Genomic DNA, 12,225 nt, shown 5'->3' with positions numbered 1-12,225 from the left:
ATTAGTAAATTTAATAAGTTGAATTAATATTGTTTTTTATTTTTTATTTTGCTAATTTAACTTAATGAAAAGCATCATCGGTAAATTTAATAAGTAGAAGAAATATTGTATTTTATTTTGCTAATTTTACTTTTGCACCTAAAGAGAGGTCGGATATATGTAGACAAAGAAAAAAGATTAACAAAGTGGTTTGTTCTATAAAAGCTTTTAAATGCATACATACCACCATGATTGGAGAAATGATTCTATTAATATAACTTTATATCTCGTCCTCTACAAATGATGATTCTATAATTAGCATCCTATAAAGTAATTAAAAATAATATAATACATGGTCCTTTATTAGCGATGGAACCCAACCCAACATCTATAACAAGGCATAGGCTAATAATATGTTATGATAACATAAGCCTTACGTTTGAATTGACATCATTTCTCTCCTTCTCTCTCCACAACATGTGATGATGCTTTCTTGCACTTATATGACTCTGACCCATCATCCCTTCTATTCATTTCATATTATTATTACCAAAAAAAAATAATAATAAAAGCAAGAAAAAAATTTCTACAACTTTTCTCCATTTCTTTTCATATCATTCCAAAATTGCCTACATATATTTTATAAATAAAAAATAAAACCCAATTCTAGAACTCAAACATTGAACCTATAAATCAAACCAAAATTGAGTTCAATTCAAATACATAAAGCTGCTTATTATATCCTTCTTTCTTCCTTAAAAAAAAAAAAAAAAAAAAAAGCTTAATTAACCAAACAAAAGCAAAGTAGTGATCCCGGCCCTCCTCCACCATGGCTCAACAACCTCAAGCTCAGAAACCCCACGTGGCGATTCTACCGTCTCCGGGGATGGGCCACCTCATCCCTCTCGTCGAGTTCGCCAAGCGTCTGGTGACAGCCCATGATTTCACCATCACGTTCGTCGTTCCAACCGACGGCCCCGCACCTTCAAAGACCCAGAAGTCCGTGCTGAGCGCCTTGCCGGAGGCAATCGACCACGTGTTCCTCCCGCCGGTTAACTTCGACGACCTCCCAGAAGGGACGAAGATCGAGACCATGATCACTCTCACCGTGACACGTTCGCTCCCAGCCCTTAGAGACGTTATGAAGTCCATGCTCTCGCGTTTCGGTTCGGTCAGCGCTCTCGTCGTCGACCTTTTTGGCACCGACGCTTTTGATGTCGCACGAGAGTTCAACTTGTTGTCGTATATTTTTTACCCGTCGACAGCCATGGCCTTGTGTCTCTTCCTCCACTTACCAATTCTCGACGAAACGGTGTCGGGTGAGTTCAGAGAGATGTCCGAGCCGGTAAGAATTCCGGGTTGTATTCCGATCCCGGGTAAGGAATTGCTTGACCCAGTTCAAGATAGGAAAAACGACGCTTACAAATATACTCTTCACAACGCGAAACGGTATCGTTTAGCTGACGGGATTGTGGTGAATTCGTTCTTGGAGTTGGAGACCGGAGCCGTAACGGCTTTGACAAAGAGTGAGTCAGGTAAGCCGCCGGTTTACCCAGTTGGACCGTTGGTGAACATGGAACCGGCGACGAAGGCTGACGAGTCCAATTGTCTGGCGTGGCTTGACAAGCAGCCACATGGCAGCGTCTTATTCGTTTCGTTTGGGAGTGGAGGGACCCTCTCGTCGGAGCAGATTAATGAGCTAGCTTTGGGATTAGAGATGAGTGAGCAACGATTCTTGTGGGTGGTGAGGAGGCCCAACGACAAAGTCACAAACGCCACGTATTTTAGCGGTACCGCCCAAAACGAATCGTCGTTTGATTTCTTGCCTAATGGGTTTTTGGAGCGAACCAAAGGCAGGGGCCTGGTGGTGCCATCTTGGGCCCCACAGTCCCAAATTCTGAGCCATGGCTCGACGGGTGGTTTCCTGTCCCATTGTGGGTGGAACTCCACGCTAGAGAGCGTGTTCAATGGTGTGCCACTCGTGGCTTGGCCACTCTACGCAGAGCAGAGAATGAACGCTTTTATGTTGACCGAAGAAATTAAAGTGGCATTAAGGCCTAAAGAGAGTGAAAACCGTGTCGTTCAAAGGGAAGAAATTGCCAAAGTGGTCAAGTCCCTGATCGAAGGGGAAGAAGGTAAAAATCTTAGAAACCGAATGAAGGACCTTAAAGAAGCTGCGGCTAAGGCTCTGAGCCCGAATGGGGCTTCTACTAAAGCACTGTCTGAGGTAGCTGACAAGTGGAAGAACAAGACGTGCAATTAGAGTACTTTCTCACTCTTTTGTGTACTATTACCCTGCCCCTTTTAAGAAACCTTTTTTTTTAATCCTTTTGTACTTTTTTCACCTTTGTTTTCTTTCTTTCTTTCTTGGTTTTCTTTACCAAGTTATTTGTGTAACCTGTTACTATGTTGTAGTGTATATTATGTTTGACTATAAGACAGATTAGTGGTTAGTGCGCGTATAAAACATGCTGATGGGTCACTTTTTTTAATTAATTTATTTATTTTCTTTGAATTTTTCACTTTCGATATATTAGTGCATAAAGTAGGTGTAGCTACAAAATTGGTTTAAAATTTAGCACCATCATTCTTAAATAAAAGTGGCCAAAAGGAGTGGACCAGGGAAAAAGACTTGTAAATTATTGTTACATCACAATTAAGTGATTGGCACTGAGTTGGTGGATGGCATTGAATTTGAGGTATTTTAAATGTTATTAATGTGAAATCACCAAGTACAAAAGGAAAGTGAGGAAGTTTGAGTTGAGAAATGGCACGAATGGAGATGTAATGAATGGTCATCAGTCATCACTACTGTATGATGAGTATTGCTATAACTTAAATATGTGTTGTAATATTTACAAGTAAGTTTTTATGTAAATTTCATAAATATATTAGTGATGTTTTGTGGTTTCACAACACTAATTGTGATGATTTTTGGCATTTCTGATTTTTAGCTAGTGATATTCATGTCAAATGTAAATGCTTTTATCAATATTAGTTATAGTCATTGCCCAAGGGAATTGTTATTCCCGTTTCCTCCCTCCATTCGCGGATCCGCACATTTAGTCCATGGGCCACCCTAAAGGGACTTAAGACCCAGATCGTGAGTCTTGACGGCCCAAATATCAGTACAGCCTAAACGTTGTCCTTGAGTGAAAGCCGGGACCGTGAGGTTAGCATGTTTCATCTTCCCAGACCCTTCACATGGTGTGTCCGGGACGCGATAAGGATATCAATTCCTCCAAGTCTAAAAATGGACCAGGACGACAGTAGACGAACCCAGATCCCGGTAAACGAACTAGGGTCTTTGTAAATGAAGAGGGATGTTAGTAAACGAACCCGGACCTCGCGACTAGGTTGGGCGTGATAAGTTGTCCCCGATACTGACATCACCCCGAGAAACATGGAGTTTTTTCTCCATAACTAACATGCAGAAGAGGTTATATACGAAATGTACGCCGTTATTTCAGAATCGTACTGCCATTACTCTGACAGATCTTGTCCCTCGGATCTCCTTAGAAGCCCACACGAACCGGACTGACGCTATGTACTGTTGTCAGTCTTAAAGCGTGGTTACACTCTGTCCGGCCCAATGGGCCCTGATTAGTGCATTTTATTTATTACACTCCTTTGTATTAAGCCTCCATCAGTGAGCAAATGATGTTTATACCCTCATTGGGCCTGGATTAGTCCGGCCCAAACCCAGAGCACTCAACTGCCTATAAATATGAACAGTTGTGCAGTGTGGAGGGGGTCGGATTTTTCTCTGAAAAACTTCATTACTAAAGCTCCTTAAACTCTAAGACAACATACTCGTGGACTAAGGCTCTTTAACGCCCCAACCACGTAAAATTCCTTGTGTGATTATTTATAATCCTTTCTTTTTAAGCTCTCTTATCATTGATAATTCTATTTTCCGAAAAACTCGGTAAACATTTTGGTGCTTTCGTTGAGAGCCAAAAAAAACATTTTTAAAGAAGACATCGAATATCTGTAACGATGGTGAACACGAGACATACCACGTTCGATCCTAGTCACCAAGAACAAGGCAATGGAGAGCCACTACCCAATCAACCTCTCCCAAAAATCAACCTAAGGATACACCCTATCAAATGCCCCAGCCTGACGTGTCCCAGAACTATGAAGACGAGGCAGATTACAAGGAAGGTTACCACGAGGAAGATGAGGAAAATGAAGGGGGATACCACAATCACGAAGCTGAGGATCCTGCGATCCCAGAAGAAGTAGACCCCGACCAGGAGGACCCAGAGGTGATTAAACTAAGGCAACAAGTCCTGGACCAAGAGGCCAGGATAGCTGAACAGAAAGAAGCCACTCGCCAGATGCAAGAATCCCTCCTGGCCCTGCAGGCTTTCATTGCTGCCCAAGGGTTGGCGACCAACCCTCCAGCTGTTCCTCCTCCAGGAACACAACCGTTTTCCCCGCTAGTTAGGGCCAACGTCCTAGAAAACACGAGGCCGATCCCTCCTCCGGGACAAGATCCCGAAGTCGGCCCCTCTAACCCGACTCAAGAAAAAGGGAAAGCCAAAGCGACTGACCCTATGGGAAAAGCAAACCCCAAGAGGAAAACTCCTCCCGTTATGAAACTGGGGCCAACCCAGGGTCGCTCCCTAGGAAAGAGAAGGTGCGTCCCGTCCCAGGACGGGATCACCCAATCGATCTGTAAGGGATCGGCCCACAAGGTACCTGGCCCCGGGCTGTCCCTAGACAGACTGGACGGGAATAACATTTCCACCCCAGCGCCTCCGTGAATAAAAATCATCAAGGACGCCAGCGTGTTGACGAGACAGACGTTTTTAGTTCTAGGGACAACACGTCTTGGGTAGACCTGCATGACAGGATAAATGCTCAAAAGGAGCGGGCTCGCAAGGAGAAGATCTGCCCCCGAAGGGGAGACCTGAAAAATAACCTCAACGACAGGAGGAACGAGAGGGTCCCTCTGGACGATGGAATGGCCCGACAGTTCATGGAATAACTGGCCGCATTAAAGAAAGTCACGAACTGTCTAGTTCGTAGATAGGAGGGAGGCGGTTTTGATTCTAAGGAAGAGAAAAAGGAACCATGCGCCAAACACATCCTGGTTGTGGTGCTCCATAAGGGGTTTAAAATGCCAAACTTGCCCGCTTATACCGGGAACACAGACCCAGGGACCATCTGTCCCGCTACAATCGGTTAATGATCGTAGCCCATGTCTGCAACAACTACAAATGCCTCTATTTTTCGATCACTCTAGATGGACCCGCAGAAGAGTAGTGGAAGAGGCTCAAGCCAGGATCTATCCAGTCCTGGTCTAGACTACAGTCAGCGTTCCGCAAGCAGTTTGTGGTCGCCATGAGGATGGACATGTAGATAAGCGCCCTCGCTAACATTAAACAGCTCCCCACGGAGACTCTGGGGGCCTACATCCAGCATTTCACAGAAGAGGCCTCAAAAACAAAGGTGGACGATGGGCAGCGCCTGGTGGCCTTACAGTCCGGAATCCAAGTGGGTTCCCCTCTCTAGGACGACATGCAGCGCAGTAAGGCGGCTACCTTCGAAGAATTTGTAAGGAGGGCACAAGGCTTTATCAACTGGGAGGAGGCCCGAATCCAGGCATTCAGATGGCAACCGGCTCCCCAGCCGAGTGCCCAAACTTTTCCCAGGTACGGAATTCAGTATTCGGCCCCTCACTATTCAACCCCCCCAGTGGCGCCAGGAGCAACTGGTACACCTAGAATGACTTTCGCAGCCCCAACAGTCTACGGTCCTACGTCCTTAGGACATTCGCCAACCCAGTGTAATGCCCCGAAATCCTTAATGCGGTTTAATGGCTGGATTAGTAGGCCGGGAGGGCCATAACTGTTTAATTATGCCATTAATTAATAATATGCATGTTTATGTAAATTATATTATAATATGATGTTAAATTCATGTATGTGGGTCCACATTTCATGATAGGGGTGTTTTGGTAATTTGGCCCATTGAGGGCATAATTGTATATTTGTATGCATGTCGGTGATATATTGTTGAGACCAAATTATAATGTGGGTTTGTTCGAGCTATTCGACATGAGACGATCTTGGAATATTGATTAACGGTCTAGTCATAACAGGTTTAAGTTCGGGGCTTGGGATAAGTCTCGGGGTGATTATAATGATTAGAATGTTGCTGGGAATTAAAGGGTAACAGGATGTGAATTATTGGTGTTTGAGATTATCGAGAATAGCGGGAATTGGAGAGCGTTAATTATGATTAACGAGATAGATGGGAAATACCAATTTTGCCCTTGGGAGCCTTTAGAAACCTTTATTAGACCTAGGGGTATTTTGGTCTTTTTACCCCTAGGATAGATATAAGCCCTTTATGGCTGTAGAAATGAAGAGAAACAGAGTATATTCAAGAGCTTACCCGTACTTTTCTTCTCCTTCATCTTCTCTGTGATTATTGAACCATTGTTGAGGATTCAAGCTTGGGAAGTAAGCCTTGGGAGTTTGGGAGAGTGTTCTACCATTGAAGAGCATTACAATCTGAGTTTGAGGTAAGTTTCTAGCCACTAGTTCCCTGGTTTGCTCTGTTTTAGTTTTAGTTTTCAGCTTATGGTTTTGATGTGGGAAGTTGGAATTAATGGAAGTTTTGGTTGGTGTTTAACTTGGGTTTTGATGAGGGTGTGATGTAGATCAAGTTTAGGGGTTGTATTGGACGTTTGGGTGGTGTTTGGTTTGGTTTGGAGGGTTGGTTTCAAGGAAATCGCAAGGGAGGAAAAACCAGAGTTTTGGCTGAAGTATGGGTTGGGCCGTGGCATGGCCAAGGAGGGTCGCGGCTCATGCTGGGTGCTAAAGGAGGCCGTCTCTGTTTGAGGGGCGGGCCGCGGCATGGCCAGGGAGGGCTGCAACCCTTAGTGGCATTTTGGCCAGAAATGAGTTTTTGACTCGAGGATTCTAGCCTTAGGCCTCGGGATCGATCTTACTAACCGGTTTAGTAGGATTCGATGTCTCGGAGGCTAGGTTTTGGTTTGGGAACCTTTGTTATTTATTTTATTGATGGAATCCCAGAATTGGTTATGACCAGGTAACCGCTAAGGGACAAAAAGATAGGTCGTTCTCAAGGGTCGTTCTTATATTAATTCTCGCTCGAACCAAAGGTAAGAAACTGCACCCCATATGTGACATGAATGGTTATTCATGAGGCATGTTGAATGTGTAAATGTGGACATGGATTGATTATTGAATGCTTAGCAAATCTTGCTCACTTGTGCATGGTACTGACTAATTATTCAGATTTGGCAAAGGTGTCAGTATCAATTGTGAAGCTGGGACTTATTAGTCAAGTTCGGCAGGGGTACTGGACACTGGTCACACAGTGCTGACTTATAAGTCAGGACGGCCTTAGCGTGTTCAACGCAAGCCAATAAATATTAGATCTAATCGATATATGCATTAAACGACTCAGAAGAGCGTTAATGCCGGACCGACCTCAAGTTCGATGAAAACTAAAAGCACTTGTGCGACTTACCCATCAGTCACTCATCTGTTAAGTTCGAGACTTATCCATCAGTCTCTCATCTGTTTAAGCTAGTGACTTACCCAACAGTCACTCATCTGTTAAGGCTAGTGACTTACCCAGCAGTCACTCATCTGCTTAAATTAGTGACTCGCTTGTCAGTCACTCAGTATGGTTTACCAGAACCTCAAGTGTTGAATCACTCATCTGTTTAAGAGCTATAAGCTCTGTGTGATTATAATTATAATCAGTTGTTAATATCTGTTAGAGAATATATTTTATTGCTCAATGAAAAGTGGAAAAACTAAAATACAACTCTATGCAAAGAATACAATGGACAAGATGATAGATAAATAGGTTTACAACTCAATGACTAACAATACAAGTAAATGTAGAGAAGAGAGAAATAAGAGAATTATTAGAACTAAAACTCTAAAACAAGAGATACCAATAAATATGTAAATAGAAATATGAAAAAGAGGATTACAAACTCAAAACAATAATAATACAAGAAGAACAACTAAATGAAAAGATCAATGAAAAACACAAACTCACACTCAACCAAAGTGTAGAGTAATGGGGATCACCAACTTGAACAAGGTTCAAAACCTTTGTCCAAAAGCTTATTTCCCCCTATTCTCTAAGCACTAAGGGATCTCTCAAGGAAATAGCTCTCTCGATTAATCAAGCCTCAAGGTGAATTTTTACGTCAAGTGCTCTGTGGATGAAAAATTGTGTGTCTTACAAGTGAGCATTAGGCTCCTATTTATAGAGTTTGAGATACCCTTTGGATTTCAAATTCCACCAACCCCCATGGCTGTTACCAATGTTTAATTGGATTAATATGAAATTAAAATTGAGATTTGGGAGTTATTTAGGTTTTTCGAACCGTTCAACACATTTGGAAAAAATTGAAAATTTGGCCTGAAATGCACATGTGGTCGCGGCCACCATCATTCAGTGGCCACGGCCACAGCCCATTTTTAGCACTTGAAAATGTGTTGTTTTTCCAAACGGTTCCAAACCCTCCCAAATGACTTTGTAACTCCCAAAACACATTATTGGGGTTAAAATCATATCTCCAACAGCCATATTTTATAATGGCTTTATGAAATCCAATCTCAAATGTGTAACATATAATATACACATTATTGGGTAATATTTGGGAGTTACAAATTTGTAACTGATTTTGTAACTCCAAAATATGTCACATTTAGGCACACACATGTGTCCAATTTTGTGACTCTAAATAATATGTTACAAGGTGTGACAAATCACATTTTGTCACATTATTTAATCTAATATTATAATATATGAAATAATATAACATTCCTCCACTAGATTAAATAATCACTTTTGTAACACTTATTGAATCAATCAAACACTATATTAAAATATAATATTCCCCCACTTGATTAAATAATCACTCTCTATAGAAACCTTTGCATTGGTGCATAAAGTAAAATGTCTTTCGACTTGAACTTTACCTTAGTGTAATTATCACAAAGTTTGTTGAAATTTTGGTTGCCGAAGCATTGAACCACTATTCCTTGATAACAAACTGGTAATAACACACACACCTTTGCTACGTTAACTTGAGACCTCAATGTCTCGCTTTTGCACCGTTAATGGCCATGTGCACATTCCATTCATAGACTTTTCTTAAGAATGACTCTCAATTCTCATGAGGGGCGGCACCACCTCTAGGCCTATATAGGTAGAACTCTTACAGTATTTTGTTACCCTAAAATACTTGTCTTTTCAAGACTGAGTTCTATTAAAAAAAACTTTCGGTTTTAACCCTCATTTTGGTAACACACTAGTACTCATATCTCAGATAAGACAAAATTTGAGTACTACTGTCTATTCACTTGATTGACTTGTTATTACCTATTGAACCTAATACTAGTTTGGTTACTAGTATTAAGATAGGTTACCATCAACCGTGAATCTCTTTAGGGAATCAAAGTCCCATCTCTTGAGATGTAAAATTGATTCCATTTGAATCATTTCTTTTCTCATGTATGCATACTTAGACACTCTCATTATTTATTCAAAGTTTGTTGCTAGCCATAGTTTGATTAAAATAGTTACCCCTTTAAAATAGTGATTTTGACCATAGTCAACACCCCCACTATTTTATAGTTTAATATCCAAGATAAACATTTGAATATTAATTATAAAAATCTCTTTGTTTCTAAAATTATCCTTTATGTTTTAAATTGATTCCTTCTTGAATCAAAATATTACCAACAGTAACTTTAGACACCAAGCATGTCTAGATTTATCCATTCTATACACATATAGCCAATGTGATTTAAAATGTGGAATTCCAAATCACCTATTTGATAGGATGGCCAAATTAATCAATTGATTAACTTTGGAGCATCACCCCCACATTTCTCACATAGTGATAATAAAATATCACTTTAAGATAGAAATCTCTTCATTTCTAATAAGTCATTTATCCTCCAAGATAAATCTAGACTTATGATTCTCAAAGTTCATCATGAGTCCTTAAGCTTCATTATAAACACTCAATAGATCAAGATAAAAAACCTCAATATTTATCTTGATTCATTTACTTGCTAAAGCAAGGCACACTTATTTGAAAGTAACTTTCACTTGGTTGCTTTCTTTTATATATTTCACAAAATAAAATGTGAACACAAGTGTAATGTGAGAATTTCTCAAACAAATAATCACATTATGAAATAATAGGTCTACACACTTACCTATTATTTTAACAAGTTCATTTTGAAACTTTGTTAATGTCTCACACAAATGTCTCATAGCAAAATAAAGAATTATCATAGAATAATACTTTAATTTTATTGATAGCTTTCAAGAGTACAAGCTTTATTACAAATTAACAATTTTCCCAACAAGGCACATAAACATGGTAATCATGCTAGGATCTCTTTTTCCTTTTCTATAGCATTTACCTCATTCTCATGTGGGTCCTTTCGATACCTACATACTCTAGCATAGTGCCCGGGTTTTCCACAAACAAAACAATGACCTCTCACGTCTTTGAATTGTCCATGATCTTTCTTTGGACCTAAAGGGTTCCCACTACCCTTTTTGTTGTTGTTGTTGCCCTTTGGATGCTTGTGTGAAACCGCATTGGCCTTGGAAGTCTCATCTTTAGACTCATTCACACCCTTGTCTCTTATTCTCGATTCCTCTTAAATTCTAATGTGTTTTTGGATCTCTTCCAAAGTGTAATCCTCATTCTTATGGAGAATTCTTTTCCTATAGCTCCTCCAAGTTGATGGTAATTTTGCCACTATTTCACCAACTTGGAAGGCCTTGGGAAGCTCAATCTTTAGAACTTTCAACTTGTTCACAATCACTTGTAACTCATGAATTTGAGGTAAAAAAGTTTTCTCATCAATGAAAGAAAATTCAAAATATTGAGAAATTAAGAACTTTCTTGTACCTTCTTCCTCAGCCTTATACTTACTCTCCAAGGCATCCCAAATCTCCTTCGCGGATTTGGTATTGGTATAGAGGTCATATAGCCTATCGGATAGGGCATTAAGGATATGACCCCTACAAAGAAGGTTGTCCTCTTCTCTCTTCCTTCGTTTCTCCACCTCCTCGGGAGTGTCTTTGTCGGATGGCTCGGCTAGAGGTGCCAAGGATGACTCAAGGATGTAAGCTATCTTGAGTGTTGTCAAAAGGAATTTCACCTTGTCTTGCCACCTAGTGAAATTGGATCCATCAAACCTATCCAACCTTACTAGGTCTTGGTTCATGATCTTGATGGTCTCCCCTTCCATTGAAACAAAGAGAAGATAAGCTTTTGATTGTTAGAGAATATATTTTATTGCTAAATGAAAACTGGAAAAACAAAAATAAAACTCTATGAAAAGAATACAATGGACAAGATGATAGATAAATTGGTTTACAACTCAATGACCAACAATACAAGTAAATGTAGAGAAGAGAGAAATAAGAGAATTATTAAAACTAAAACTCTAAATCAAGAGATACCAATAAATATGTAAATAGAAATAGAAGAAGAGGATTACAAACTCAAAACAATAATAATACAAGAAGAACAACTGAATGAAAAAATCAATGAAAAACACAAACTCACACTCAACCAAAATGTAGAGTAATGGGGATCACCAGCTTGAACAAGGTTCAAAACCTTTGTCCAAAAGCTTATTTCTCCCTATTCTCTAAGCACTAAGGGATCTCTCAAGGAAATAGCGAACTGGAATAATTAAGTCTCAAGGTGAATTTTTCAGCCAAGTGCTTTGTGGATGAAAAATGGTGTGTCTTACAAGTGAGCATTAGGCTCTTATTTATAGAGTTTGAGATACCCTTTGGATTTCAAATTCCACCAACCCCATGGTTGTTACCAATGTTTAATTGAATTAATGTGGAAATAAAATTGAGATTTGGAAGTTATTTAGGTTTTTAGAACCGTTCAACACATTTGGAAAAAACTGAAAATTTGGTCTAAAATGCACCTGTGGCCGCGGCCAGGGACATCAATGGCCGCGGCCACTGCTTTCTGTCCCCCAGGCCGCGGCCACCATCATTCAGTGGCCGCGGCCACAACCCATTTTCAGCACTTGAAAATGTGCTGTTTTTCTGTAACACCCCAAACTCCAGGGACCGTTACGGTGTGCCTTGTAAACAGTGCTAAACTCGCTAACCGAGTCATTTGGCCAAAATCGTGAACTAAGTATGATTAGCGGTTTAGGGATTAAAACTTTGGTTAAGATGTAA

At 40.4% G+C, this 12,225-nt stretch overlaps 1 protein-coding gene across 1 annotated transcript; it reads left to right on the top strand.

Annotated features, from left to right (window-relative positions):
- Positions 1-648: 648 nt before the first annotated feature.
- Positions 649-2,446, top strand: LOC133797533 (hydroquinone glucosyltransferase-like). Its single transcript, XM_062235458.1, has one exon. The coding sequence runs from the start codon at positions 809-811 to the stop codon at positions 2,240-2,242; it is 1,434 nt and encodes a 477-aa protein (XP_062091442.1). The 5' UTR covers positions 649-808; the 3' UTR covers positions 2,243-2,446.
- The last annotated feature ends 9,779 nt before the right edge of the window (positions 2,447-12,225 follow it).

This window comes from Humulus lupulus, chromosome 8 (genome assembly GCF_963169125.1).
Source record: "Humulus lupulus chromosome 8, drHumLupu1.1, whole genome shotgun sequence".
NCBI classification, from domain to species: domain Eukaryota; kingdom Viridiplantae; phylum Streptophyta; class Magnoliopsida; order Rosales; family Cannabaceae; genus Humulus; species Humulus lupulus.
The sequence above is the reverse complement of the archived record's forward strand: the minus strand, read 5'-3'. Positions and strand labels throughout refer to the sequence as shown.